General features: G+C 47.1%; 1 protein-coding gene across 6 annotated transcripts in view; it reads right to left on the reverse strand.

The window, feature by feature from the left end:
• Positions 1-3,481: 3,481 nt before the first annotated feature.
• The window catches only part of PACS2 (phosphofurin acidic cluster sorting protein 2), a 178,247-nt gene continuing 153,900 nt past the window's right edge, over positions 3,482-27,828 (reverse strand). For 5 of the 6 annotated variants that reach the window (XM_030574056.1, XM_030574058.1, XM_030574055.1 and 2 more), the window contains exons 22-24: positions 22,420-22,646; positions 10,666-10,779; positions 3,482-9,895 (exon numbers count right to left, since the gene is read on the reverse strand). In XM_030574056.1, the coding sequence (XP_030429916.1) occupies positions 9,777-9,895; positions 10,666-10,779; positions 22,420-22,646 (460 nt within the window). In that variant the 3' untranslated portion in view covers positions 3,482-9,776. Of the gene's footprint in view, positions 9,896-10,665; positions 10,780-21,332; positions 21,419-22,419; positions 22,647-27,828 lie in introns of those variants that run through there. The other variant, XM_030574057.1, reaches the window with a different exon arrangement.

A 27,828-nucleotide genomic window follows, 5' to 3' on the forward strand; every position in this document is an offset into this window, starting at 1 on the left:
GTTGTTCCTCTCTGCCTTAGGGGGCAGCCTTCTTTTTCTCTCTCTCTGCTTTGGGCTCTTGTGTGTTAGGGTTCTGCATTTTAAGATATACAGTCATTCTTTCTGGAATGTTGCAACATAACATTTTCCTCCCTCTAATTTCTCTGTTTCTATGCTGTGAACATAACAGCTTGTATGGCAGAGATGTAGAACTATTCCTCCCCTTCTGTGCTGCTGTCTTGTTAGGCCCTTAGCCCCACACATCTTTGCACTCACCACTTCCTTTAACTGTAGCCATGGATCAACGTGGCCACTCAGCTGACCTGGTCTTCATCATGCTCTGCTCCCTCATCTTTATTGCCAAGGTCTCCCTGTCCAACTGTCTCAGCATCACTCACCTGCCCCTTCCACCTCATGCTGGTTCCATCTCTCTCCATGTATACCAGGCCTCATTCTCATGCCTGTCTGCTCAGTCATGGCTCCTTACTCTGTGTTTTACCCTAGCGGTGGTCCATTCCACCAATGCCCTACCCTTGGCTGAACCCCAACACCCGCTGTTCCTGTTCTCACAGTGGTCTCTTGCAGGACTCCCATGGCTATATCGACTTCCCCAACAATGAGTTCACTCTCCTCCTTCAGTGCTGCCATTTTCGTGGCCCAGCACCTGTACTTCTCCATCCTCAGAGGCCTCCAGATAGATCTCTATGCAGCTCCAACTCCTTCGTTAAACCTAGAACTGGACAGGAATCTTTTGACAAAACACTTGTCAGAAAATGCCTGTTCACTGAAACCAAAGTGTTGTATGAAAATACTTGGTTTTGCCAAACCACAGGCTGAGTCCCAGCAGATTTCTGACTGGTTAATGGTCACCTCACCTGGTGGGGAGGCCTGCTGCTCTAGGGCCAGGATGCCCCAGCTTGAACCCGGGGCTCTCAGGACCTATGGTCTCTGTGGCAAAGGCAGCTCAAGGAGTTTCCCACAAGGCAGGGGCAGCTGGCTGCTGTTCCATAAAAATGAAATAAAAACTTTTTTTTTTTGGGGGGGGGGGGGAAGATTTCCTTTGCATGGGAAATTCTGACATTTCTAGTTTTTGTTCTGAATCTGAACAAAATAGTTTTTGAAATGTCAGATGTTTCCACTCAATGGAAATTCCGAGTTGACAAGATCTACCTAATGCTGCCCCACCACCACACACCTCCAATTTTCAAGTATAAAATGACCAAATTCCAACAGGTCCCTCCTACCTACAATCTTCTCTCTCACCTCTCCTGTCACAGGTAGATTTCCTCTCTTTAAACCCACATCTCCAGAATTCAACATTACCCATCTACAACTAAAACTTGTCCATCCCTCATCATCAGCAGCATGGGTTTAGAGTAGACTTATTTTATCCTCTGCAGTCATGAACCCTGCAATTTTGCTCCCATCCAGTCCATTAAAAAATGTTGCTACTGAAGGGTATGCTTGTATTCATTTGGGAAGGAATGTGGTTTGCAAGGTGCTTATGCATAGGGAAGCATGCTGTGGCTCACCACCCTAGGAACATTCTGGAGAAGGCCAGGGGGAGGGGGTTGAGCTCAGCATGTGGAATGGAGAACTATGACCATGTGATAAAGAAATCCATATATGGAAAGGTTAACTCTTATTGGTTAGAGGTTCATGTTATGTAACTTGTTATGTAAGTGCCATGTGCTATAAAATAGCAAGGGGAGGGGCTCCTTGCTGGAGGGACTCTGCCTGATTTTTTGTACCAGGGGCTCTCCTTTTGTGCACATATTGAATAAAGCCTTGTTGAACTGAATCAAATTGCACTGAATTGAATTGCATTGCATTGCATCGCAGTCCCTTGATTCTACCCAGCATCAGACTCATTGGGAACCACAAAATCCCAACGCTACTAAGATAATCTTTTTGGCTTGTCACCTCTTCCTTCTTTCCCCTTTCTTCATGGCATCACACTGAAACCGACAGTCTTCAGCTTTAGGGCCTTCCTAGCCAATCCACTCCCTCCCAACAAATCACGCCATTGAGCCACTGACTCCTACCTTTGCTCTGCCAATGCCACCAGACTGTTATGCCCTAATTCCAATTTCTCCTTCTGCGCTTTTGCTCTCACAGCCCATATGACTGGGAAGCTGCCCATTAAAATCTGCAAAGCCAATATATGCTCCTTTCAAATTCCACCATATTGCCTACGGAACCCTCTACAATGGCTCAGTAGCTGGCCTGCCAACACTTCTGTTTATGATGTTAATCACAGTGGTTTACCTTGTCCCTCCCAATCCCATTGGTTATATGCACCAGTTCTTTGGTCCGATATATTGCCTGAGCTCATTAGGGCAGGGACTCGTGTGTGCACAATACTTACTGCTCTCCATTGTAGCCTCTAGGTGCTACTGTAGCAAAGGTTTGGTTAGTAATTTGGTGTGGACTTTAGTTAAGTGAGACAAAATCCTCAGCCTCATTGTTGAGCACCAATAAAACAATGTCTTAGTGCAGGGGGCTGGACTGGATGACCTCTTGAGGGTCCTTCCAGGCCTACATTTCTATAATGTCCTGTGATCAGACAGAACGAGGCCTTCCTTCCTTCCCACTTACCATCCTAGAAACAAACACACTTGGCAACTCACTTCCTGGCCAATCTGGCATCTTGGGAGCATGGTATGAGAGACTTAGCTCCTCTGATTGTATGTAGCTCAAACAAACTGGAGGAAATACTCTAGGATTTTGACTTTTGCAAGATGGTGGAGCTGAGGTCCATCATGGAGGGCTGGGGATGTGCTTTGGCTGTAGGGGCTGAATGTGGCCATTAATATGGAAGGGGTGACGAACAGCTAACCAATTAAGCATCTTCTGGATGATCTCCAAGAAACATTGTTTTCTGATTGTGAGGGTGGTGATGATGCGTTGTCAAGAGACAGGGTGACACACATTGCTCTCCACACTCCTTGCAGGAAAAGAGCTCAAGGATCACAACTGTTTCAACACAGGGGAAAGGGGATGGGATTGTGGTAATCCTGCTCTATCCTGGGGTGTGAAATATTGGTGAACAATATGTGGGCACAAAAAAAGCAACTGGTGTAAAAAGTGCAGTTTGTCCATCAAAAGAAATACTTTGGTTTTGTCAACATAACTGGTAGCAAAAATGGCTTCCCTGAGCCAGTGCTGAGAATGCTGCTAGCACAGGCAGTGCCAGAAAGTCTCCAGCTGTGTCAAAGCATCCTCGAGACTTGCTTCTACCGTGTCTCACTCTTACGTACTGTACTGGTGAAAAAGAAATTTTTCCCATCTACTCTGGCAGCTAAACCATTCCAAAGCATCTGTTCAAAGGACTGTCTGCAAGTAACAGATTTCCAAAGCAGGTTAATTTCCTAGTATAGACAGATCCATCCCAGGCACACAGAGCTACAAAATGCAGCCATTTCAATTCAGGCCAAGTCACTGGAACAGAAATAAACGTCCACTCCTACCCAAAGGAGACGCCTGGGACGTGAGTGTGCTTTCATGTCCAGTTTTATTAGTGTTGCATTAGTACCATAAAATAGTTGATGAGGCTGCGCACATTGCAGTTCGTTCCAAAAAAGGCTATTTACATTTAATTTGTCTTCATATAAAACCTAAAACCCAAACAATACAACAATGAAACAGATGGACAACTTAGAAATCTACAGTGGTAACATCCCTTCATTTGACATAGTCTGAGCAGTGCTTGCAGCACATGTGACAATTTCACACACTAATCTACCCACACTTAGCAAGGTGCTTCCTAAAGAGTGCTCCGAGTAAAGACGCGCTTGCATGCGAGTCAGACACACTAAGTTCTGGGATTCCTTCTGTCAGGCTGTAGGGAAGGGAAAGCCAACCTGACAGGGATTTTTGATGTGCTTCCTTTCAAAGGAATTAACATCCTGCTACTTGCAAAACTATGGCTCCTCCTCCTCCTCCTCCTCTCTATCATCAAGTCCTAAAGCCTTCACAGAAACCCAGGATAGCTCATCACTCCAGTTCTCCCATGACTTTGCAAGGAACTTGAAGGTCTGTGGGAGATGCTGTGCTCAGATAGTCACCTCTCATACTGGGCACCCAGAGTTTTAGCGAGTCCTCACAGTTCTAATGGCCAGGACACAGAAGTGCACTGAATGGAGGGTTTGTAATCTCAGCATCTCTAAGCAAACAATATGAAGAAAACAAAACACCCCAAGATGTTCCTATTGCCAAGATCTTTCAGACTTTACATTCCTGGGATCTGAGCTGAAACAAAGCTCCCATCTGACAGTGAGAACCCCTCGTCTTTTCAGTGCTTCGAACTACAGGGAAAGTATAAAGGCTCTCTAGTCTCACCAAGATGTTTTGCTTACAAAAGTTTCAAGGCATCTGGTACTATTTCTTGAATCCTCAAAATAAAATATTCTTAGAATGTTTTCTTGGTACTCAACACCTGCCCAGACTGATCCAAGATGGTAATGATAGCTAGCCAAAGACTAACAGGACATACATGACAATAAGAGTGTTTTAGTGACATTAATAGAACAATGCTGGTCAGTTTGGTTTTTAGCTGGGTCAACGGCCTACAGGTGGGTATGGCAATTGTATATGAAACCACAAAAACTTCCTATTCTACTACTCCACCCTCAGATACCCTCTCTAGGATATGACAACAAGGCTTGCTAATCAAAGCAGCAAATGAAGCCAAGGGGAGGTTGATAAGTATCCTCAAACCAAGGTAACAGAGGAATTTTATACTTAAATTTGAGATATAAATGGCTCAACAGGGCTGTTGTTGGGTTGATGAGAAAAATGTGATTGGATTATATGCAATTGATAACTGCAGGTGAAATTAATGGAAAGCCAGAGGTTAAGTGAATACTGCTGCTCCAGCAGCTGTTTTCTTTAGGGCAAAGAAAAACAAATGCAAGCCCAGCAAGCATTCAATACGAGTAAGGATATTCCCTGGCTTGCCATGGTGGACTTCTGCATTTCATTTAGCCATGGAAGTGTAGAACTAGAGCTCCAGTTCTTGGCCAGCATACTAGGGATGCCTCCTTAGATCCCACCTCCAAGGAAGGGCTGGGGCCAGTTTCCCAAGAGAACACCAGTACAGGGGAATGTCAGCTTTGCCAATAGGAAAGTGCTTGAGTCGCAGTTTGGGGCTCCATGGAGCAGTCCGTCAGTATCAGGGTCTGGGTCAGTGTGTAATGGGAATCAAACGTGTGTAATGGGAATCAAACGTACGCTACTACAGTACATTCCCACCTGCACTGGGATTGCTGCAGTCTGCTGGCCTCCTGCAGGGAAGGGGGGGGTTTACAGGTGACGAGGTGGCATGCAACCAGCCGAAAACTAGGCAGTCAGCTCTGTCCCCACCCCTCTGCCTATTCACTGCTAGAAATCCAAAGTAAAAGTGACATCTAGATTTCTGGTTAAAGCAGGCTGGTTCAGGCCAATGAGATAAAGCAAATGAGTTTCCTTCTTTGAGTCACACTCTGGTGGAGGCCTGTGGAGGTCTCTTTTCATTATTCCATAAGGAGTTTTAAAACTGGGGCTGTGCTGGGGTTCTTGCTCCATTAGGGTCAATTTTCTACACTCATCATGGCAAAGGCAATTAAGCAGCCCCCTCCCCCCCAATATCCTGATGGCCCCTTTGCAGGCACAAGAACTGGCACCTCCTCCCATTGGTCAGCTCTGCCCCAGAGTGCACAATGGTATAGTCACAGCAAGCTGTCACACAGACCAGTTCTTCAGAGTGACTTCCTGTGAATCCTGGGATTGGTGGTTGGTTGAAGAGCACCATGTGGGAGATCCAAGCTCAGCTCAGCTCACCATGGGAGGAGGCTCCTGCCACGGCTTTATCAAAATAATTTCCTACGGAGCAGCCCATTGTCTGCACAGCTTAATTGCTGTAATACTCGGTTATGGCACAGCTTCGACTCTCAGACTTCCAGAATGTTTTCCCAGTGGTCAGAGACGAAGTTAGTTGTGTGAAGAAGCTCAGAGAAAGTAACCACCGTATAAAACTTTAACAAACATTCCCAGGAAAAGCCCAGGGAATCTAACTCCAACCGTTGGCTATGAGGCAGGGCAGTCTCATGACGAACCACCAAGAATGAAGCTTTCCCAAGATCAGTGCAGTCCTGCCACCTGGCAAACTCCAGCCTGGGGGTTCAAGGAGAGTTTCCCTGGAAGCCTTGCTACCGCAGAGAGCCCACTGCAGATGGCTGTGCTGCCAAATAGCAGCTTGTCAGAGGAAACAAACTCCGCTGTCTGCAAGTGCTTGGGTACCAAGCAGGCAGAAAGTTTCCTGGTGAATTAGATTTCATAACATGTAATTAAAATACAGAACTAACCCACATGAAATGTTACACACGGTAAGACGGGGGCCACATACATTTGATAAGCAGGAGCCATGAAGTACCATACTGGCTACAGTTTGTCTCTCTACAGTAGGTTGAGAAACAAAGAGAAGCTAAGCGTCAAATCCTTCATTGCCCTGGTAAACAAAGTTATTGCAAATGGCCAGTCCAAGCCTTCTCCAGAGCTGCAGGGGCCATGAAAGCCAAGCAAGGATTTCTGTGAGTGCTGGTGTAGAATAAGCTGTGGGACTGAAATCAGACTGGATTTCAGTTACTCTACTTGCACATGGGAAGAGGGATTTAAGGAAGGACCTGAACTGCTGACTTCATTAAAAGGCTTGTCCTGAGGCAACAGCTTCAGTAAAGAGCACTGATGTGCTTGTGTGCTCATTCCTAAGCTGTGGCTACCAGGCAATGCTGCACTATCCCAGAGCAAGGTGCAAGCCTCCTTGCAAGATCCTAAGCTCCAGCTGGCACTATGCTGAAGCTAGAGATTCTTTCTGCCCCTGTTACAAATTTTTAGAGGGAAACCTACCCTCCCCTCAGGGCTGCCATAAGCAAGTGAATAGTTTACAGTAACCCAACAGCTGCATCAGCATTCATGTATGGACCTGTGCGCTGACCTGCCCGACTCCTCAGAGGAATGTATTGCTGGGCTGCTGAGGACTCTGCCAGTCTGATGAGAGTTGATTCCTGGACATGGCTGAAATCGCACTAGGAAGTTTCTCTCTTATTAAACACACGTCTAAACCAGTAGACTGAGCAGTGAGGGGAAGGTGCATGTACTGTTTGCTCTGCAGATACTCGTCTTTACTGGGAAGGGAAGGAGGGAGGCACAGTTCTCATTTAGGGCCAGTCATCCTCACTCCTTCAGCAGGGCTGTTAGCTGAACACACACCCAGTGTCCACTGAAGTCCTGTCCAAGTCAATGAAACCCTTCCTGCAGGACACGCCTTCCCAGGGCGTGACCTACAAACAAGGTGGAACAGGCTCCACAGCCATTTAATCTTCGTTCAGTCAGTCACTATCCCAGAACATTTGGACTCTGAAAAATGCTTAATGTATTGCTGTCTCTTTGAGAGGGTGGGAGAAGGAGCCACTCCGGGGGTCTCTGAAAATGGGCCTGAGGAGTGCGAATGCCTGCCCATGAGACTGGAACCCCCAGGAGGCTCCCCTTATGCAGCTGCACCCTGCTCATTTCAAGGGTGGGGTGCTGGCTCCTCTGCAAAGCAAACAAGCTCTAGCTCCTCAGCCACTGGGTTTGGAACATCTGCATGGAGGCTCCTCCCTGGAGCTGTATTGCCGGGGGGCCCCATAGATCCAGCCCTGGGACCCCCGGAGGAGTAGAGCAGGGCTACAGACAACTAAAGCTGTCAGGCTTTGCTGTAGTGTGATTCCTTGCAGGGTTGATGGGGGAGGATTTCTGGGCAAAGCAAAGGCTCCACCCCTGGGAATTTCAGTCCATGTGCGGCTGCCAGAAGAGTGTGGTGAAGATTAGAGCTTGTTCCTCCAGTTAGAGCACTTTGATGACACTTCAACAGAGCAAAGCTCCGTCCTAAAGTCAGGGCAGGATTCCCAGCAAGGAGAGTTGCCGTAGTAGCTCCTACACCATCCACACACCCAGCTACCAATGAGAGTGGGAGACATGGGGAAAGCTGTAGGTGAGCCTCCTTTGGCTCCAGAGATCCCATGCTGCTGACGCAGCCCTGTAGGGCTACTGACATTGTAAATCAGAGCAACCTTCAGGCTGCTTTAGTATACCCTGGGAATGGGCTGGCACAATGATATTTTAAGTGAGGGGGAAGGGAGAACATACACAGCTTACAGCTTCCCACTCGTAAGCTGCAGTAGTGCTCAGGGGCAGGGCTATAGTGGCCAGTGCATTTCACACAGGCACTGGCTGGTTTTGCACAGTAAATCCTTAATCCCTGAATGGTGGGTTCTGCTAGCTGCAGGAAGTACAGGGGCACTGAGTGACTCCTCCACCCTCATTTTCTGTGGCAGGCCCCTTGGCGGATGGATCCTAAGGCCGCACGTGGCCCAGCTGGCTAACAGTGCATTGTGCTGGAGTCAAAGAACTAGAATAGTTGAGAGACCCCTCAGATGACACAATCCGTGCACGAGGCATTCCAACGCAGTCCAGACAAGCCAAAGTTCTCTGTCTCTGCTGTCAGAGCTGGCTTTGCTACTTGGCCTCCTGCCTTGGAAACAGCAGCAGCAGCTCCTCGCATGGCTGGAGGGGTCCCCCAAACAAGGGATTCCCATCTGGAGTGTGGGGGGGGGGAACCTTGTACACACTGCCTAGAAGATGTACATATGCAGGTGGCACATTTGCTGTGAGCTGGTATTGTATGTGCTTTCACATGCACATGTGCTTTTGTTGTGCGGGTGTGAACGTAGCTGGTGTAAAATGCAGCTGCTCATGTGTAAGGGCTGAAGGGGCACAGGAACTAGCCAGTACACTAATGCCTGACTCATTAGATAGCATCTCATCTTTCCTGTTATCTTTTTTTAGCAACTTAATCTTTTTTAAAAGCATTAAAAAAAAATCTGCACCTGTAAAAATCCATTCTCTTGAGAGGCCGGGCAAGGTTTTATTGATGTACATAATCTGTGAGAAAATCTAAATAGCAACAACCCCACTGAACTGGTGTCCTTCAAATCTACCTCCAGGCTCCAGGGGTGTTGTGACTGGCTTGGTTGGGTTATTGGGATGGACTTGGAGCAATGGGATTCCTCAGACAGACATTTCATACTTTGTATTTCAGTCTCTGCCCAACCTGAATCAGGCACGAGAGTGAACATGCCTGCTTATTTCAGTAGCTGGCCTTAAAACAATGACCCTCTGGCATTTCTTCACCTGTGGAGAATCCTGGGGTTTCCCTCAGTTATTAGCTTGGTTTTTGGCAGACAGCGCAACGTATTTCACATTCTTGGTATCTGAACTATCTGGTGATGAACCAGGCTCTACTTTCTTCATGTGAAGTCAGGGTGGTGGTGGGGGGGTGGGTGGAAGAGTTAAACATTTAAAAACACTTAATTCTCCCACTACCTCCCACTCGCCCCTCAAAAACCATTCAAGCCCAATCCAGAACACTTAGCCGCAAACACACCCAAGAGGTTTCAGGTTAATAAGCAGTGCAGTTATCCAGCTATCTGCTCTTAAATTCCTCGGCAGGTCACCCCAGTTCTGGAAGTTCTCCCAGTAATTTCCATGTTATCGGTACATTTCTACTTAAGACTGGTTTTTGCTTTGTTCAAGGGGTTTCCTTCCCTTGTAGTAAACTTAAGAATTAATAGAAAAAAGTAATTCAGAAGTAATCCAGATGCATCTGTAAGTAATCTGCAGGAGAGAGCAAGCAGACTTGAGTCAGAGTTGGCACTCAGATTCCTGGCTCCTGGGTGTGCAGTCTCCATACGGGCAGAAAGCCGCCCTGCTGAAAGCGGTTAGAAGTTAGGTTTGGAGTGTCCGAATATGCAGATGGGAAAGTGCTTGACATGGGAGGACCACTGTGCTGCCAGCTGAAAGAACTTCACATCGTTCCACTCTACGCCATCAATTAGGACTGCAGGGGAAGAATACAACAAGGAAGCAGGTCAAAAAGCACCCAGCAAGACAGTCACACTGGAGAATCCCTATGCCAGAATTCTATGCCATCACATCATCCTTCCTCAGTCAGTACAGGAAACAGATGCTGCACTGACAGCTAGATAGTAGACAGATTAGGAAGAAGGCCCAATCAATTTTTCTGCTGCCCTAAAGATCAAATGAAAATGGCTCAGCAGCTGGATTGGGAAAGATACCAGTCATCTCCCTGCCCACCTTCAACAGTGGGAAATTGTCGTCGACTGGCTGCATGCATTATGGAAAAATCCTCCTCTTCCTCTCAAGCATCAGGTAGAGGCCACAACCAGAGCAAACAAGATGGATCACTGGTTTGTTCCAGAATCAACACCTATAACCCAGAAGAGTTTAGAACAGTGGTTCTCAACCTTTTCCCAACAGTGAACCCATGCTACAACATAAAACTTCTGGGACTCCTCTCCCATCTAGCTACAAAGGAAAAAGAGGGTTGTTGTGCCCCCGAGACCCGTTTGTAACTCCCAAATTGAGAACCTAAGGTTTAGTGGCTGGCTGGCTCTATGCCATCCGTGGATTTCCCCATGATGGCAGAATCCTCCTGTAGACAGATCACTAGGTTCAGGTCTGCTTTGCGTCACAGACAGCACGTCCTGGTCAAGCACTGAGATGGCTGGCTTACAGGCATTACAGCCATAATTAGCAATAAAATGCTCCTCTTTACTATCAGAAATGATGCAATAATTCAGCACTTACCCCGCAGCATATTCTGCTGATGTTTTGCTGTGCAGATCAATCTACTTATTCCTTCAATGCATTGACTCTTAGACTCAATCTCCTTGTCTTTTGTTTTCTTGGGCAAAAACATCACTAGAAGAAAACCAAACCAAACATGCTTAATCTCTACCAGCCGCAAGAAGTTATCCTGAAACAATTAGGTAAAAATACACTGAAGCCTGAACTTTCCTCTTTGCCAGGAGTTTGACTGGCCAGGTACTCCCCCTGCCCATGCTTATTAACATTTCCAGTTCACAGGATTACTTACCAACCATCGCCACCTTACAAACTGGGCCCTATTAATTGGGCATTATTAGAGCCCCAAAGCAATTCATATGGCCTCTGAAAGTCTTCATTGCTATAAGCCTCCCCTTCATCCCCCTGGGGCAATTCCCCTGCTGGGGAAATATCCAGTCTATTAAGATAAAACTCCGCCCTTGTGCACTGCAAGCTTCGGTGGTTGGCTCAAATGATATAAAATCTACTACACTCCCATGGAGATTCTTGCTTTTTGCAAAAAGTTTCTAGAGCAGAAAGCCCCAGATGTTATCCTCACTTACAGTTGAATGTGGCAACTAGTGCATATTCACTACACAAACACCAGGTCAACAGCTGCTCAAAGGGACAGCTGAGATAAGGGAGCTCCTGCAAATAAAGTAACTGGCCAGGGAGGGGAAAGGTTAGGAAGCCCCTCTGAAAAAGGTCTAAAGATCCATCTGAATTAACAATCTGAAAGGGAGAGGGTGGCTCCGCTCCAAACTGGGGATGAACACCCTTGAATCCAGCCTGGGCAAATTCCATATAGGAGCTTATTAGGTGCACAGCCTCAAGTCCCCAGACAGAATATACCATGTCACAAGGCTCCGAAAACTTGGACAGGCCTTGCAGTTCATGTCTGATCTGGAGGATGGCACTTCCTGCACCACTGACATCCCAGCCTGAGTGATGTGGCATCTGCTCAGCATTAACTCTGGCCCAACACTGCAATGGGGCACCCATGCAGAGCTCATTGCAAGAGTAGATCTCCTTGAGAGAAAAAGTTACCAGCTATTGAATAGCCAAAGCCATTTGCTACAATACAGCGCATTTGCAAACCAAGTGCTGATAGCACAATTTGACTAAGCGATGGAGATTTGATGTGTTCACAGTCCATTGCAATATGGCACTTGCTATAACATAAGAACAGCCATACCAGGTCAGACCAAAGGTCAATCTAGCCCAGGATCCTGTCTACCGACAGTGGTCAATGCCAGGTGCCCCAGAGGGAGTGGACCTAACAGGTAATGATCAAGTGATCTCTGCCATCCATCTCCTCCCAGACCTTGGGTCATAATTTACTGGCCTCTTCCGTACAATTATTAAATAAATTATTTTCTGTTTTTCTTATATATTATTTAAATAATAATGCAATGTGCAAAGTATCTCTTTAATGCTGTAACTAAAAACTCTGCTGTCCATACAAAAAACCAGTATCTATCCCTCCAGCTTAATCGCAAATTACATAACGGCCTGACAATCTAACAACCCAGATTGTCAGGCCTCCTCCCCCAAAAAAACCCTATAAAAATTACTAATAGCCCCCTGTCATGGTACGGGGGCCATGGGTAAGAGGTGGAGCAGGGGCTGGAGCAGCACGCAGCGGCACAGGGCACTGTACCCGTAGCGCTGCCACCAACCAGCAATTCCAGTGCTTGGTACACTCTGGTCCCCCCAAAACCTTGCCCGGGGACCCCCAAGACCCAGTCCCTCTGGATCTTAACACAAGGAAAGTAAACCCTTTCCTTCACTGTTGCCTCTCCCAGCCTTCCCCTCCCTGGGTCACCCTGGAAGATCACTGTGATTCAAACTCCTTGAATACTGAAACAGAGAGGAAAATTCACCTTCCCCCCTCCTTCTCTCTTCCCCTCCCAGATTCTCCCTGAGAGAGACAGTAATCCTGACACAGAGAGAAAATTAACCTCTCTCTCCCTCTTCCCTCCTTTCTCTCCACCAATTCCCTGGTGAATCCAGAACCAGTCCCCTGGGGTCTCACCAGAATAAAAAAACAATTAGGTTCTTAAACAAGAAAAGCTTTTAATTAAAGAAAGAAAAAACCGTAAAAATTATCTTTGTAAATTTAAAAAAATGGAATAGGTACAGGGTCTTTCAGCTACAGACACTGGGAACACCCTCCCGGCCTAAGTATACAAGTACAAATTAAAATCTTTTCAGCAAAATACCAATTTGAACTCCTTCCAGCCAAATACACATTTGCAAATAAAGAAAAACAAACATAAGCCTAACTCGCTTTATCTACCTTGTACTCACTATTCTGGATCTATAAGAAACTGTATCAGGGAGATTGGAGAGAAACCTGGTTGCACATCTGATCCCTCTGAGCCCCCAGAGTGAACAACCACCAAATACTAACAGCACAGCACAAAAACTTCCCTCCCTCAAGATTTGAAAGTATCCTGTCCTCTGATTGGTCCTCTGGTAAGGTGACAGCCAGGCTTACTGAACTTGTTAACCCTTTATAGTCACAGAGATATAAAGTACTTCTGTGCTATTAACTTTTCTTATCTGTTTATGACACCCCCCTTAACAGCTTATAAACAGCCAATAAAAAAAAAGTAAAAGCCTCACAAACACAGTACCCTAAATTTCTCAACTATCTCCTCCTTATCAGTTTTAAAGCAATTAAAGCTGGTTCTTAGCTAGTTTTTGCTAAGCAAATTGCAAAAATGCAAAGTTTGTTAACCACCAATCAAATGCTAGCACAACCAAAGCCTATATGTAAATGTATATAAAAATTCTTAATTTTTGTATTAAATAAAGTTTTTTGTACCAAGCTACAAAACTCTCCTTTCTTCTGCAAAATAAAGGATCTTTTCCTTATCCCTATCAAGCTGTTATTAGCTCTCAGCTAAGCAAACCCAATATTTCAACAACAGTTTTGCGAGACCTTTTTGAAGTTCTTCACGATCTGTTTTGGTCTTAACTATCTTGAGCACTTTAGTATCATCTGCAAACTTTGCCACCTCACTTTTTACCCCTTTCTCCAGATCATTTATGAATAAGTTGAATAGGATTGGTCCAAGAACTGACCCTTGGGGAACACCACTAGTTACCCCTCTCCATTCTGAGAATTTACCATAAATTCCTACCCTTTGTTTCCGGTCTTTTAACCAGTTCTCAATCCACGAAAGGACCTTCCCTTTTATCCCATGATAGCTTAATTTACGTAAGAGCCTTTGGTGAGGGACATCCCCAACTCTTGGAGAATTTTTTCAGGTCCATGCACAGGGCCAGTGGGGAGCTGTTGTAGAAGACTTCTGAAGAAAAAGGAATTCTAGAAGTGCCTCTCACTGGTAACAGGTTTCCCAGAAAGTGTAATTTCCTGGCTTTCCAGTATTTCCGCCCCACCCCGCACACATCCCTCCAACACCTAAACTTCAAACATTGTTGAAACTTCACCAACCCTTCTCCTTTTTGAAATATTCCTGTGCTTACAGCCTTACAGGGAACAGGGGAAAGACTGAGCTGCTAGGTTGGAAAGGTGGTTCTGGAGAACGGAGTTTAAACTTTAGGTGGGGCACATGTCAACTGGAGGCTTCCCAAGGATGATGGCACCTCTTTGAAACCTGCAGGTCTGATTAATCTGGATCAGAGCTCATCTCTGCAGCCTGCACTCTGTCAGGGAGCTGAGAGGATCCTAGTGATAAACACTGAGCCCTTCCTCCCCCCTTAGACCAGTAGCTGAAGTAGATTCGTATGCATGGGAGCATACTGCCATGGCTGACTGCATTCTTGAGGCCGACAGCCTTTTAATAGGCACCAATAGCCTTTTGTCAGTATCCCTTACACATTGATTTTTGCTGTATGGTTTAACTTGGAAGGATGGAGATGTGAGATCAATCCTCAGCTGAGTCAGTAGTTTCACTGGGCCATGTTCTTGTTCCCGTTATTTCCAACATCCACATCCTCCCTGGCGCAATCGGAGTCCCTGATGCCTCTAGACTCTGATCCGCAGTAGCACTCTTGGCAAGGGACCATTGCAGCAGACTCACATCAGGGCTCCTGAAATAACATCTCCTTGTCTAGTTGTTTGCTGCAGGACAAACAGCTCTCCTTGGTGCTTCCATGGGGCACACTACACCCAAGCTGTACATCTCATTCTCCATTTACCCTTTTGCTCCATCTCTGCTGCTGAGCCCCTTGCATCGGTGCTTAGTGCCCTGCGTATGCACAGGTGCTTTTCAGACCAACTGAGCAGTCGCCTGGCCTCTAGTGTGTTGCTTGTCTTCTCTTGATGTTTATCCAAGGTCAATAGCCCCTTGGTGGATTATCACATGCATCCTCAGCATGGGGGACACACCTACGAAGTCAATCCTCAGCCAGTCAATGTTCCTGGTTTCAACTTGTGAATGGAAAAACTCCTGGCCCCAAGCCTGCCAGGCTGCAATTGGCCTTAATGACTATCTGGGCTAGGGGTTCCCCCACCCACCTCCAGTCAGCAGAGTGCGTTTATTTTTTGTGGTACTTCCTTCAGCCTGGTCCCCTCCTAACTTTTGAGGGAGACCATTTCTTGCTCATGTTTGAGTGTGACGGGTCCTAGTGATCCATCCTGAATCTAAGTCTCTCACACATACGAAAGATCTCCAAGCAGCTGACTATCAACTTAACAGTCTGGGGAGACTGTGCACTGGCCAGTCTTTTGGGTCTGTATGAATGACCAGGTCTCCTCCCACCTTTCTGAAGCACATCTCTACTTGTACCTAAATAACTCTTCCAACTGAGCTGGCAGGATCTTTATCACTGCCTCTGTGGCCTCCTCCAATTCCCTCTTCGTTCTGGCCTTAATGAGAATGTCATCTACACAGGGAAACAAATGCATGCCACCTGGCCTGGAGCTATCCCACAAGGATCTCCATTTTTGTGAAGACTGGACGCAAAGGAGAGCATTGCTCTATCACAAATGCAGCACAGGAATCTCTGGCAGGTGCTTTGGTCCCTGAATTTCCTAGGCAGCATTCCTGCTGCTATGGCATGCTACGTCACCATGTGAAACAGTGTGCACTTTTTATGCTATGAGAGTATTTCTGGCCCAGTACTGCCCACAGACCCACTGATTGATTGCTTGTGGATGATTAAGATGTCCTTGAGAACTCTTCAGAGAAAGGGTCTGCAGTCCCTGTACGTCAGAGACAGAGGCCTGGTCTACACTACGAGCTTATCTCGAATTTAGCAGCGTTAAACCAAATTAACCCTGCACCTGTTCACACAACGAAGCCCTTTACTTCGATATAAAGGGCTCTTAATATTGATATCTGTACTCCTCCCCAACGAGGGGAGTAGCGCTGAAATCGGTATTGCCATTTCGAATTAGGGTTAGTGTGGCCACAATTCGACGGTATTGGTCTCCGGGAGCTATCCCACAGTGCACCATTGTGACTGCTCTGGACAGCTATCTGAACTTGGATGCACTGGCCAAGTAGACAGGAAAAGCCCTGCGAACTTTTGAATTTCATTTCCAGTTTGCCCAGCTTGGAGCGCTGATCAGCATAGGTGACCATTCAGTCCCAGAATCAAAAAAGAGCTCCAGCATGGACCGTACGGGATACTGAATCTGATCTCTGTATGGGGAGATGAATCTGTTCTATCAGAACTCCGTTCCAATAGATGAAATGCCAAAACATTTGAAAAAAATCTCCAAGGCTATGATGGACAGAGGCCACAACAGGGACTCAACACAGTGCTGAAACTTAAGGAGCTGAGACAAGCATACCAGAAAGCCAAAGAATGAAATGGACGCTCACGGAGGCAGGGGCAACTGACGACTGTAGCTATCCCACAGTTCCCGCACTCTCTGAAAACCATTTGAATTCTTGGCTGAGCTCCCAAAGCCTGAAGGGTCAAAAACATTGTTACGGGTGGTTCAGGGTATGTGTTGTCCCCCCCTCGTGAAAGCAAAGGGAAAAAAGTCCTCTCGCCTTTTTTCAATGTCACCGTATGTAAACTGGATGCTGCTGGCAGATGTGGTGCTGCAGCGCTACACAGCAGAATCCCCTTCCCTTCCCGATGACAGACAGTGCAATATGACTGGTATCCATCATCATCATCCCATTAGTGCTCCTGGCTGGCATCGGTGAGGTCAGTCGGGGGCGCCTGGGCAAAAATGAGAATGACTCCCAGGTCATTCTCTTCTTTAAGCTTTGTCTGATGGAGATTCACTCCTGCCTGGAATATCATAGCAGATGGAGGCTGCCCTCCCCTTCCTGCTTTGATCTCTGTTTGCAGAGGCAATAAAGTCAGTGTTTCTTATTCATGCATTCCTTATTACTTCATCACACAAATGTGGGGATAACTGCCACGGTAGCCCAGGAGAGGTATGGGAGGAGGGAAGCAACGGGTGGCATTGTTGCAGGGGCACCCCCTAGAATGGCATGCAGCTCATCATTTCTGCAGGATGTCTGGGGCTCTGACCCAGAGCGGCTGTTTGCCACTCTGGTTCTTTTGTAGGCTTGCCTGATATTCTAGGCAGGACTGACTCTCCATTAGACAAAACTTAAAGAAGAGAATGACTTTGGGAGTCATTCCCATTTTTGTCCATGTGCCCCCAACCGACCTCACTGAGGCTGGCCAGGAGCACCCATGACAGCAGCAGACCATCATTGTCAACTTGCAAAGCAGCAGACAGTACAGTAGGGCTGGTAACCATCTTTGCTAACCTGCAAAAGGCAAGGCGATGCTGCTGTGTAATGCTGCAGTACCGCATCACATCCAGTAGACATATGGTGACAGTGAAAAAAGGCTGAAAAAAGGGCAATTCAGGGAAAAGGGCACGAGATGATTGTCTGCCATTGCTTTCACGGAGGGAGGACTGACTGACAACATTTACCCAGAATCACCCGTGACACTGTTTTTGCCCCATCATGCATTGGGATCTCAACCCAGAATTCCAGTGGGCGGGGGAGACTGCAGGAACTATGGGATAGCTATGGGATAGCTACCCACAGTGCAACACTCCGGAAATTGACGCTAGCCTTGGTACATGGACGCACACGGCCGAATTAATGTGCTTAGTGTGGCCACGTGCACTTGACTATACAATCTATTTCCAAATACTGGTTTCTGTAAAATCGGAATAATCCCATAGTGTAGACACACTGTCATAAACAGATAGCTACGGGTTAATGTCTCTTACACCTGGAAAGAAGTAACCTGAAACACCTGACCTCAGGACCAATCAGGAAACAAAACCTTTTCAAATCTGGGTGGAGGGAAGTTTGTGTGAGAGTCCTTTGTTCTTGGTCTTGTGCCTCTCTCTCTCTCTCGGCTATGACAGGATCTCTGTTTCCCGCCTTTCTAATCTTCTGTTTCCCAGTTGTAAGTACAAAAGATCAGATAATGATTTATATGTTTTTTTGGTATTTACATGTGTGTAGTTGCTGGAGTGTTTTGAATTGTATTCTTTTTGAATAAGGCTGTTTATTCATATTTCTTTTAAGCAATTGACCCTGTATTTGTCACCTTAATACAGAGAGACCATTTTTATGTATTTTTTCTTTCTTTTTATATAAAGCTTTCTTTTTAAGACCTGTTGGAGTTTTTTCTTTGGTGGGGAACTCCAGAGAATTGAGTCTGTGCTCACCAGGGAATTGGTGGGAGGAAGAAGTCAGGGGGAAATCTGTGTGTGTTAGATTTACTAGCCTGACTTTGCATACCCTCTGGGTGAAGAGGGAAGTACTTCTGTTTCCAGGACTGGAAATAGAGAGGGTGGAATCCCTCTGTTTAGATTCACGGAGCTTGCTTCTGTGTATCTCTCCAGGAACACCTGGAGGGCGGAAGGGAAAAGGTTTATTTCCCTTTGTGGTGAGACTCAAGGGATTTGGGTCTTGGGGTCCCCGGGGAAGGTTTTTGGGGGGACCAGAGTGCCCCAAAACACTCTAATTTTTTGGGTGGTGGCAGCTTTACCAGGTCCAAGCTGGTAACTAAGCTTGGAGGTTTTCATGCTAACCCCCATATTTTGGACGCTAAGGTCCAAATCTGGGACTAGGTTACGACATGGTGGCAGAGGTGGGATAGATAGAATCCTGAAGCCAGTAGGAATATTATATTTTTCTTTTCTCTGCTAGGGGCTTTTTAGCAGAGAGGGTTTGGTTTTAAAAGGAATCAGAGAGAATTTTTTTTTCTGCTCTCTCTGGCAGTTTTTGGCTTCCATATTAAGCAAGGAACCATTAAGCTGTGACAAACAGGTCTTTTATGACACACACCCAGAATGAATCTTGAGGTTACGCTGGTGTCAGTTCCAGGGGGTGTTGTGTAAGGACAGGTTTCAATACCCACTCATCTCGTAAGGCGTGTTCTCTCCTGGCATGGAAGATGGCGGGCCTGCCACCAATTGCTTGTCTCTGTTCCTCCTTGGGCAATGTTGGTGTTGCCTGGAAGAGGGCAAGGAGGCGTTGATGTCCTGTCATGCTTTTCATCCTCTGCTGAAAGTGTGGTTTCCTCCAGTCAATCCGAGTCCCTTCTGGGGGACTGGTGAAGGGGGGATCCATGGTCAATTATGTGCATTGTCCAAATTCTTTTTGGAGCTGGAGAAAAGGATGTGGGACATCTTTTCCCCTGCACTGCATAACTGCATTTCTAATTTATTTTAGGGATCAGTGGGTCACTGCTAAACCCAGAAGTTGCTGAGCCAGAGTCTCCAGAGCACATATGTAGCCCCAGGCTGTGCCTGAAAACAGATAAGCTGCCATTGCCCTTGTTGGGCTGTCTGATGGTGCCTGCTGATATGTCTGCAGATAAAGACGTGGCAGTGACATTGAATGATAAACTGTTTATGACATTTGGAGGCCAATCCTCTTGCTGCCTGTTCCTGTGCCATAACAGATTGTCCTGGAGTGAGAGATAGAGGCCCATGAAGCCTGGGGTGCCAATGAGACAGTCCGAGGGCATCCTCTACTTTCAAGCCCTAGGAGGAAGAGACCCCTTCCTCTACCACAGTCATGTCAGAAGTGAATCACCACGATGATCTGTGAGGTATGGTGAGTGGTTTACTCAACAGTGCCCCATTTGGGGATGCTTCAGCCTGAATCATCTTTTCTGCAGCCACATTCAGCAGCATGCCATGCCCTCTGGGGAGTGGTGGGGGGTGGGGGAAATCTCTCTCAGACACAGGTTGTGCCTCTTCCTCTCCACCTGGAGTCCCACGGCTGCAACTGCCCTCTGAGGCATAGGGGTAAATGCCCGGGGATGAAGGGAAGGACTGCACACATCAGATTCCTCATGTTTTGACTGATCTTCCTCACCAGGGCAAGTCAACAGTGCACAGGGACCCACCTGGGAAGGAAGAAGGGATGTGTGCTTCCTTCTGACTGGATTTGATTTCTGTCCTGTCTCCTGTGGGGCCAGTGAAGAGATGGAAGAGAATGAGTCTCTTTGTTGTTTGAAACAGGACCCAGCTCTCTGCAGGCTGGGGTGGGAAGGGCTGCATGCTTTGGAGTCTTGGAACCATGTTTCTTCAAGGAAGAGATGTTGCCTACCCAGAGTTCTCCCACTGCTACTCCCCTGAGGTACACCACCCAGCTGAGCACCCATTGATCTACTTTTTGTTTGGGTCGGTCCATCTCTACTGCTGAGCCAGTCTGCCATGGAGCTCTGTACCCTCACATGGGCAGGTTTCCTTCCAGTGGAGGGGTTGGCTGGCCTCCATCACTACCCTGCTTGTCTCCCCTTGCTGTTTAGAGTCTACCAAGGTGGTGATGTCTGATCTGATAGTGTGCCATCCTCAGCATGGGGGGATGTGTCTGGGAGGTCAGTCCTCAGTGCCATGAGTCCAGCCTGCCCATGCTGTCCCTGGCTTCCATTTGTGAATGGACACTCAGAACACAGCACTTGTTCAGGAATGGACCCACTCCTGGTTGCTCCCCTAGGAGAGCAGTGAACCTCTCACATTTGCTAGTGGATTCTCTAGGGCTGACCCAAGTTTTGTGGAAGGTTGCACTGAGGCTGTTCTGACTCACTCTGCTGGGAATGAGCATATTGCTCTCCTCCTCAGACTCATTCTCACAGTCACAGTCATGCTATGGTCCCTCCTTGTCCAAGGGGAAGTGATGGAAGAGCCCATGTCACCCAGGGCCTCAGCACTCAGCTGCCTGTCAGAGCGCTCTGCTCTGACAATGAGAGAACTGGGAGACCTGGCACTTCCATGGCTGGTCCTTGTCTGAGTGGGGGATAGGTATGTTCTGTGTTGAGCTGGGAAATGGCGGGAAGTAGGCAGAGGCCTTCTAACAGCTGGAAGGAACATGGGCTGGCCGGTAGCATCGTACTGGGAGACAGGGGAGTTGCAAAGGAAAAAAGGAAGAGACGATCAGAAGATCCAAGAAGCGTAGCAAGTTTTCTGTGCTGCTCCCCCCACGCCAGAGGCAGCACATTTTGGTGGTGGGTTTCCAGCAAACAGGTCCTTAACAGAGAAGATTGGACTGAAGCCTGTAGGTGTGAGAACACCCTCAATGGGGGAACGGGGGGGAGGGGGAGCTGTGGCATACTCTCACTTGAATACTAGCAACACAACTGCTGTACCCTCTTAACCAGCCCCACCCTCCTCTTCTCCACATTCTTCTCACACTTTCTCATTCTCACCCTCCCTCCACTAACCATACCTTGCTCTATGACCACCAGCTCCTCATCCTCCTTCGCCTCCAACTCTTTCGCCCAACAAACGGATAGTAGAAATCCAAAGGCTTGTCTACATGAGAAAACAGCCCTGAATGACTATTCCGCACTAGCTCCTTGGGTGGATGCTCATATAGTACACCAAGAGTGCCTTTAACTTAATCCACTTCCAATTAATCCATCGCTTTAAATTCACACCGGGTCCTGTTTCACAATAGATTTCTTGTGTAAACCTGCTGTAAGGGTACAGTCTCTATTAATCACTGCTGTGAAATCATCTAACAAGGGTACAGGATGATACTGATTCCAACTCAAGGGCTGGATAGTTGTATGACCATTAATACATCTGTACCTGTAATAATGAACAGAGCAATTCAATCTTGTGCTTCAGGCCTTCAACTTATGCCCAGCAATACTCAACTGTATAGCTGCCTAGGTGCATGAGGGATATCTTAATCTTAAATGTCAAGTATTAGCCATCTTTACACCACAGACAGATCCATCATGGCAAAATTTGGACACCCATGCCTGGAAAAGGTTTTCTGCAAGTCTAAAGCTAATGGAGCAACAGTGCATAGAGTTATTTAAGAAATGGCACTGCAACAGAAAGGGCAAGATATTGTTTTAATGAATGCTTGGGGTTGATAAGGAAAAACCAAAATACCGCACCCCAAAAACCCAGCCAAAAGTCCACCTGCGAGATTGCGTGGCTCATGATTTGTTGTGTATTCAATTATTCAGTGGCCTTGGCTTAACTCATGGTACAGCAATCAGCTTTTATTTCACAGGGGCAAAGGCAGATCATGAGACCTACCCAACATGGTGTGATTCGCTGGCACCAAACACAGCAACACGGGGAGTCACTCCCCATAACACAAAAATAAGGTCGCCTCTAGGGCCACAAGCCAGCAGGCCTAAACATGGCATCTCAGGGCTGGGGAGCAAGTTCTACAGTTAATACATCATACAGTGAACCTGGGCAGACCTGGAAAGCCAGGACAAGTACAACTGTCCACCTTTCACATGTCAGCAATACCCGATAGAGCAGCAAGCTGAATCCCCTCCTCCCCTTACCCTTTTTGTTCTTTTCCTTTGTCACAACTGTCATTGACATCGTTGGAGTGCTGGTGGTCTCCCCACTCGTGGGTAACCTGCTAACCTGGAGAGACCGGAAAGTGCATTTGAGTGTGTTTTTGGCAGTGGAAGGGTCCTTCTTTTCTGGGTCTCTCTTCTTCTCCATGGGCTGAGCTGCAATCCAGTAATCCACCTGCAGTCCCATCAGCTCAGCACCAAGGGTCTGGCTAAAAGATGGGAGGAAAGAATCATTTTCATATGCTGATTGACTGGATTTCCATCAAAAAGACAATCAAGGACTCAACATTTTCACAAGTAACTAGGGATGCTGGCTACCCAACCTGAGATTCCTTAAGGTGGACAGATTTTCAGGGGACACATGCTCAGCTTCTTCGGCAAGTCAGAACCATTGGACGCCTCTCACAATGGGCACCTGAGAATGGTAAGCACCCAGAAACAACTAGCCACTTATCAAAGGGTAGATCGAGGAGGTTAAGATCTTCTCATGAAGGACAATTGTCAAGGAAGTGCCGTTATGTGGCTTATGAGCCAGGGATCACTGTTACTAATTATATTTAATCAGGCAACTTCTAATGAATTCCTTTTCCTTTGTTTTGATTGCAATCGTGAAAATAACTATCAGATTGTTCTTCAGAAAGACCAGCCAGTTACTTTTTTGGGTGACTGCACTATAAATCAGTCTGGCTAGAGTCACATCTGCTGTGTAGCTCACAAAGTCCAACCCATGGAAAAAGAATTGTCTGTCTTGGTAGTTCATTACCCCAACACAATCCTGAGCTTGACAATCGCTTTCGCGTGTGGGCTACCAAAGTGTGACCTTGCCTACCATGGTGCAAAACTCACTCCAGCTTGGTATTTTAGGCACACGGGGAGCTTAGTTATGAGAGATAAGTCTGTTAATTGGTTGAGAAATAGCCAGTGGGTGGAGCAAATAAATAAAACATGGTCTACTGTGGTGGCCATATCAGGTGATCACAGGAAAGGCTATGCAGAATGCACTGACCCTGTGGAGAAAACTGTCTCAACTTTTTCACCAGTGGATGGTTGTTCTGTGGCTTGGCTCTCCAGAGTGGACACGTGCCAGCCCCTTCTGCTGACATCAGGCAGGCAGCGAAGAACATATCAGGAGCAAGAGATTTGGCACCAATGTGCCCCCTTTCAGACACTTTGCGCCTTTAGGCTTCCCAGCCAATGGCTGCCAAAATCTGTCAGCTAAATCTGCTTGGCCTATGTTACACAAGTCACTCTACCCACTTCCTCAGCCCCAAGGGCTACCTGGGAGGAGGGTCTCGCGGGGAGCAAAGTCACATAAACCCAGTTGGCACTGGAAGAAAGTTTGTGGCTTGGCTCCCTAGTGCTGAAAATAGCCCAGGGAGGGAGCAGGAAACTCGCAGGCTGAGGTGGCAGGAGCAGTGGGGCTGGTTGGGGAGAGGAAGGAAGGAGTACTCCCCAATGAGGTGACACCTTGGAAAACGGCCTTAAGGCTGGGGCACTCTGTGTAAACTCATCAGACCCTAATGCAGACAGATCCAGCCGATAGTGCTTGGTGAAAATGTAGGCCTAGATGGCTGCTCTGCAGACCAAGCTACAGAGGCGTCTCCCCACTCAGCCCATGGATCTCCTGGAACAGGCTCTAAGGTGGGTTGAGCAGACTGGCTAAGGCAGAGACCAGCCAGAAGCAGGAACAGATTCAGTGTGAAAAGACAGCCAAAGAGGACCATCATGGAGCAACAGGATCTTCTGAGCCTCTGCATGAAGTAGGTGGCAGCCCTCGCTGAGGTATCTGAGGGACAGAAAGGTTAATCAGGCTGTCTGCAGACACAAGACATGGACGCCAAGTCTGTTCCCAGGATGACCATTGTCACTGGGTGGACTCTTACCACCAACCCAGGAGGCTGGCATCAGCTGTCAGATGATGCTGAAACAGCTCCTTTCAGAGTATAGTACTTCCAACTTCCACCTTGAGGGGAGGGTATGTGTGGAGGGGAAGGGAAGGAGATTCAGCACAAAGTCCTTTCTGGTTCACTCAGGAGAGGAAAGTACAAACCACCAAAGGGCCCAAGAGATATTGGGCTCAGGGATCCAACCAAGATACAAGGCTCCCTATCAGATGCAAGTAGCAGCAGATTAAAGACACGGCTTTTCTTTAAACTCCCTGGTGGTCGCTTCTAGTTCAGGATCCTCTATGGAGAGTTAGACTAGCCCTGCAGCAGTGCCTGATTGCTCTCACTGGATAGGCCCTCAGTTGGCTTATCCAAAGAAAGTGACTGCACAGCAAGCCAGGGTGAGAGCGTACAGTGCATCAGCCTGCCACGCAGTAACCTCCCATGTGGACATGGCTACAATGTACTGAGAGTCCCAGGGTGAAGGTAGGTTCACACCCTGGTGCAGTAACTCGTTGGGCAGACAAGCACTACTATCTTCCCCTCGCCAAGGAGTATCCTAAAGCTAGAAGTCTCAGTCTAATTCAGCATGAGACTCAAGGGATTCAGCTCCCTAGGCTCATCCCCCAGCAGTGTTTAGGGCAAAGGACAGTTATAGCTGGATTAGCACATTGCAGGTGCAGCATTAACAGAGTGGACCAGGGTGGCCTTGTCTTAGGGGCCCCACTTTCACATGAGTAACCTGCATTCTGCTCCTTTGTGGACCCAGAGGCTGGGTCATACCAGAAGTGAGAGAAACACTCCTTGCATAGCAGACACAAGGCTTCCAAAAAGGAAGGGGAATGAGGGGCAGAGCCTCAGGCACTAGTCACACAGGGAGACTTTGGTGGTGAGACAGAGAAGGACTGCAGAAGAGGGGACCTCTTTGGAAGCTGCTTGGGAGGAGGGAAGGTGAGAGAAGCATCTGGAAATACAGGCGATGGCCCCAGCACTAGGAGGGGGGGTGCTGTGAGGAGGCAGGGGTCCTGGAGAAAGCTCTCTGCCATCTCTCCTGGGACCAGGCCTGAAGCAGATTCTAGAGAGAGAGCACTAAAGTGAGGTGACTCAGAATTCAGGTCTGGAATGGAGGGAGCCCTGCAGATGACCTCCTCCACTTTCTTCCCCACAGCAGGTGTGAGAGCTCACTTCATCTGTGCTGATAGCCACAGGAGCTGTGGCTGAGACAAGAGATGGTGCCTCAGCACGAGGCTCTTACCATCTTTTCCTGGCAGAGGACGACGGGGCTGGGGAACACACAGACCAAGGACAAAGCTTTCAAGTTTGGAAGCATAATGGAAGCCAAGTGGGGATTTAGATAGTGAATGACACTGGCCTGACTTTCAGAAATGCCAAGCCCTGAAAAATTCCACTGGAGTCAATGGGAGCCGAGGGAACCAGCTCCTCTGCATGATGGGCCTAAATACAGCTCAAAATGCCTAACAAGGCCTCCCCCTTATGAAAATATTGGTGCCATCTCCTCTGGTTCAGACTGGTCCTTCACCAACTGCCTGCCACAAGAGGAAACGTCCACTGTCTCCACTGGTGAGCAAAGAAATGGAAAGCAACACAAACATGGCCTTCTAAAGAGACACCTCCATAGTTAATGTGCGCCTGGCAAAATGAAACGGGAGAGACAAGCTTATGAAGCAGGGAGCCCTGCACTCAAGTTAATCTCATTCTACCTGGGGAGGCACAGATAGGCTATTGCACTGAAATGATCCCAGTGCTGGGGAAAACACCTCTTGCCTATGAAGTCATATTCAAGCCACACGCCTACAACCCCTCCCTATTACCTTCCCATAACTCACACTGAACGCCAAACCTGAGCAAGCCATCAACACATGCTTCTCCTCCTCCCTGCTTTTCTGCCTGTCCATCTCCTGGCAGCCTCCTCCCTACCTTGCCATGCTACAGCTCAGAGCTTACAAGTCAAACAGCTGGGATGAGGAGGTGGACTTGTCCTACTCCTTGCTTCCCCTCCCAAGCGTTGTTGGTGAAGGGAGGTAAATGATAAATCCCATGGACTTACAGGAATACAAATCTCATTGAGTCATTTTGACACTTTTGAAGATGTTTAGTTGGTAACTTTTAATGCACTTAACACCATTGTGCATAAGCAGCAGAACACACACACACAAATATGCTTTTAGGGTTAACTTCTGCCCATAATCATTGAGACTCCCCATAATCAGTAGCAGAAGCACCACACCTGCCCTTAGCATTTTCATTAGCTGTCAAATCATTTTTGTGGCTCAATTTGTTAATCGTTTTAAAAATATGGGCATGCAGTATTCCAGCACTGGTCTCACCATTGCTGTATACAGAGGCAAAATCACCTCACTGCTGCTACTCACCATGCCTCTTTATACATCCAAGGATTGGATTAGTCATTTTTGCTACAGCATCACACGAGCTCACGTGAAGTTGCTCGTCCACCATGACCCCCTAGATATTTTTCTGGGTTTCTGCTTTCCAGGATGCCATCTTCCCTACAGTTATGGCCTCTCTTTCTTGTTCCTACATGTATAACTTTGCATTTGGTTGTTTTAAAATAACTTGTTGTTTGAGGGGCCAGTTTACGGAGCAATCCCAATTTCTCTGTATCAGTGCCCTGACCTCTGCTATTCCATCAATCTTTGTGCTATCTGCAAATTTTATCAGCTGTGATTTTATATTTACTTCCAAGTCACTGATGAAAATAATGAATAGTGTTGGGCCTGCTACCGATCCCTGGGGACCACCACTAGAAACAGCCTCATTTGATGAAGATTCCCATTGACATCTGTCAGTCAGTTCCCAATCCCTTTAACATGTGCTCTATTGATCTTGTATAGTGCTGTTTTGTTAATCGGAATGTCATGTAGTACTAACTCAGATGCCTTACCAAAGCCCAAGTATATTAAATCTTTGCAGTTATTTGTATTGACCAGCCCTGAACCCTCAAAGAACAAAAATCAGGTTTGTCTGACAAGACCTTTTTTTCATAAAACCACATTGATTAGGATTAATGATATTCCTGTCTTCAAATTCTTTATCAATTGAATCACACATCAACTTTTCCTTTATTTTGCCTGGCACTGATGTCAGGCTAATCTACTATAGTTATCTGGGTCATTCTGTTTGCCTGCTTTGAATACTGACAACATTAGCACTCTTCCAGACTTATGGAATTTCCTTGGCATCCCAAAATCCTATGGTTCTGAGTTATTGATCACTCAAATTTGTGTTGCTCTTCCTTCAACTTTTTCCATATCTTTAGCACTGAAGTAGGCAGAACTGACTGATGCCACAGCTGCATCACAGCTGTACTGAGTGGGTCTATTATATCCCAGCTCAGGATGAGCTCTGTGTATCCAGCCCAAAATTACATTGGCTTTTTGTTGCCCTATTGCACTACAAAACTCATTTAATTTAGTCTCCATTAACATGCCCCAGATCCTTCTGAATTTACTGCCACCCAATTTCC

The sequence above is a fragment of the Gopherus evgoodei genome, chromosome 8, assembly GCF_007399415.2.
Source record: "Gopherus evgoodei ecotype Sinaloan lineage chromosome 8, rGopEvg1_v1.p, whole genome shotgun sequence".
Lineage (NCBI taxonomy): Eukaryota > Metazoa > Chordata > Testudines > Testudinidae > Gopherus > Gopherus evgoodei.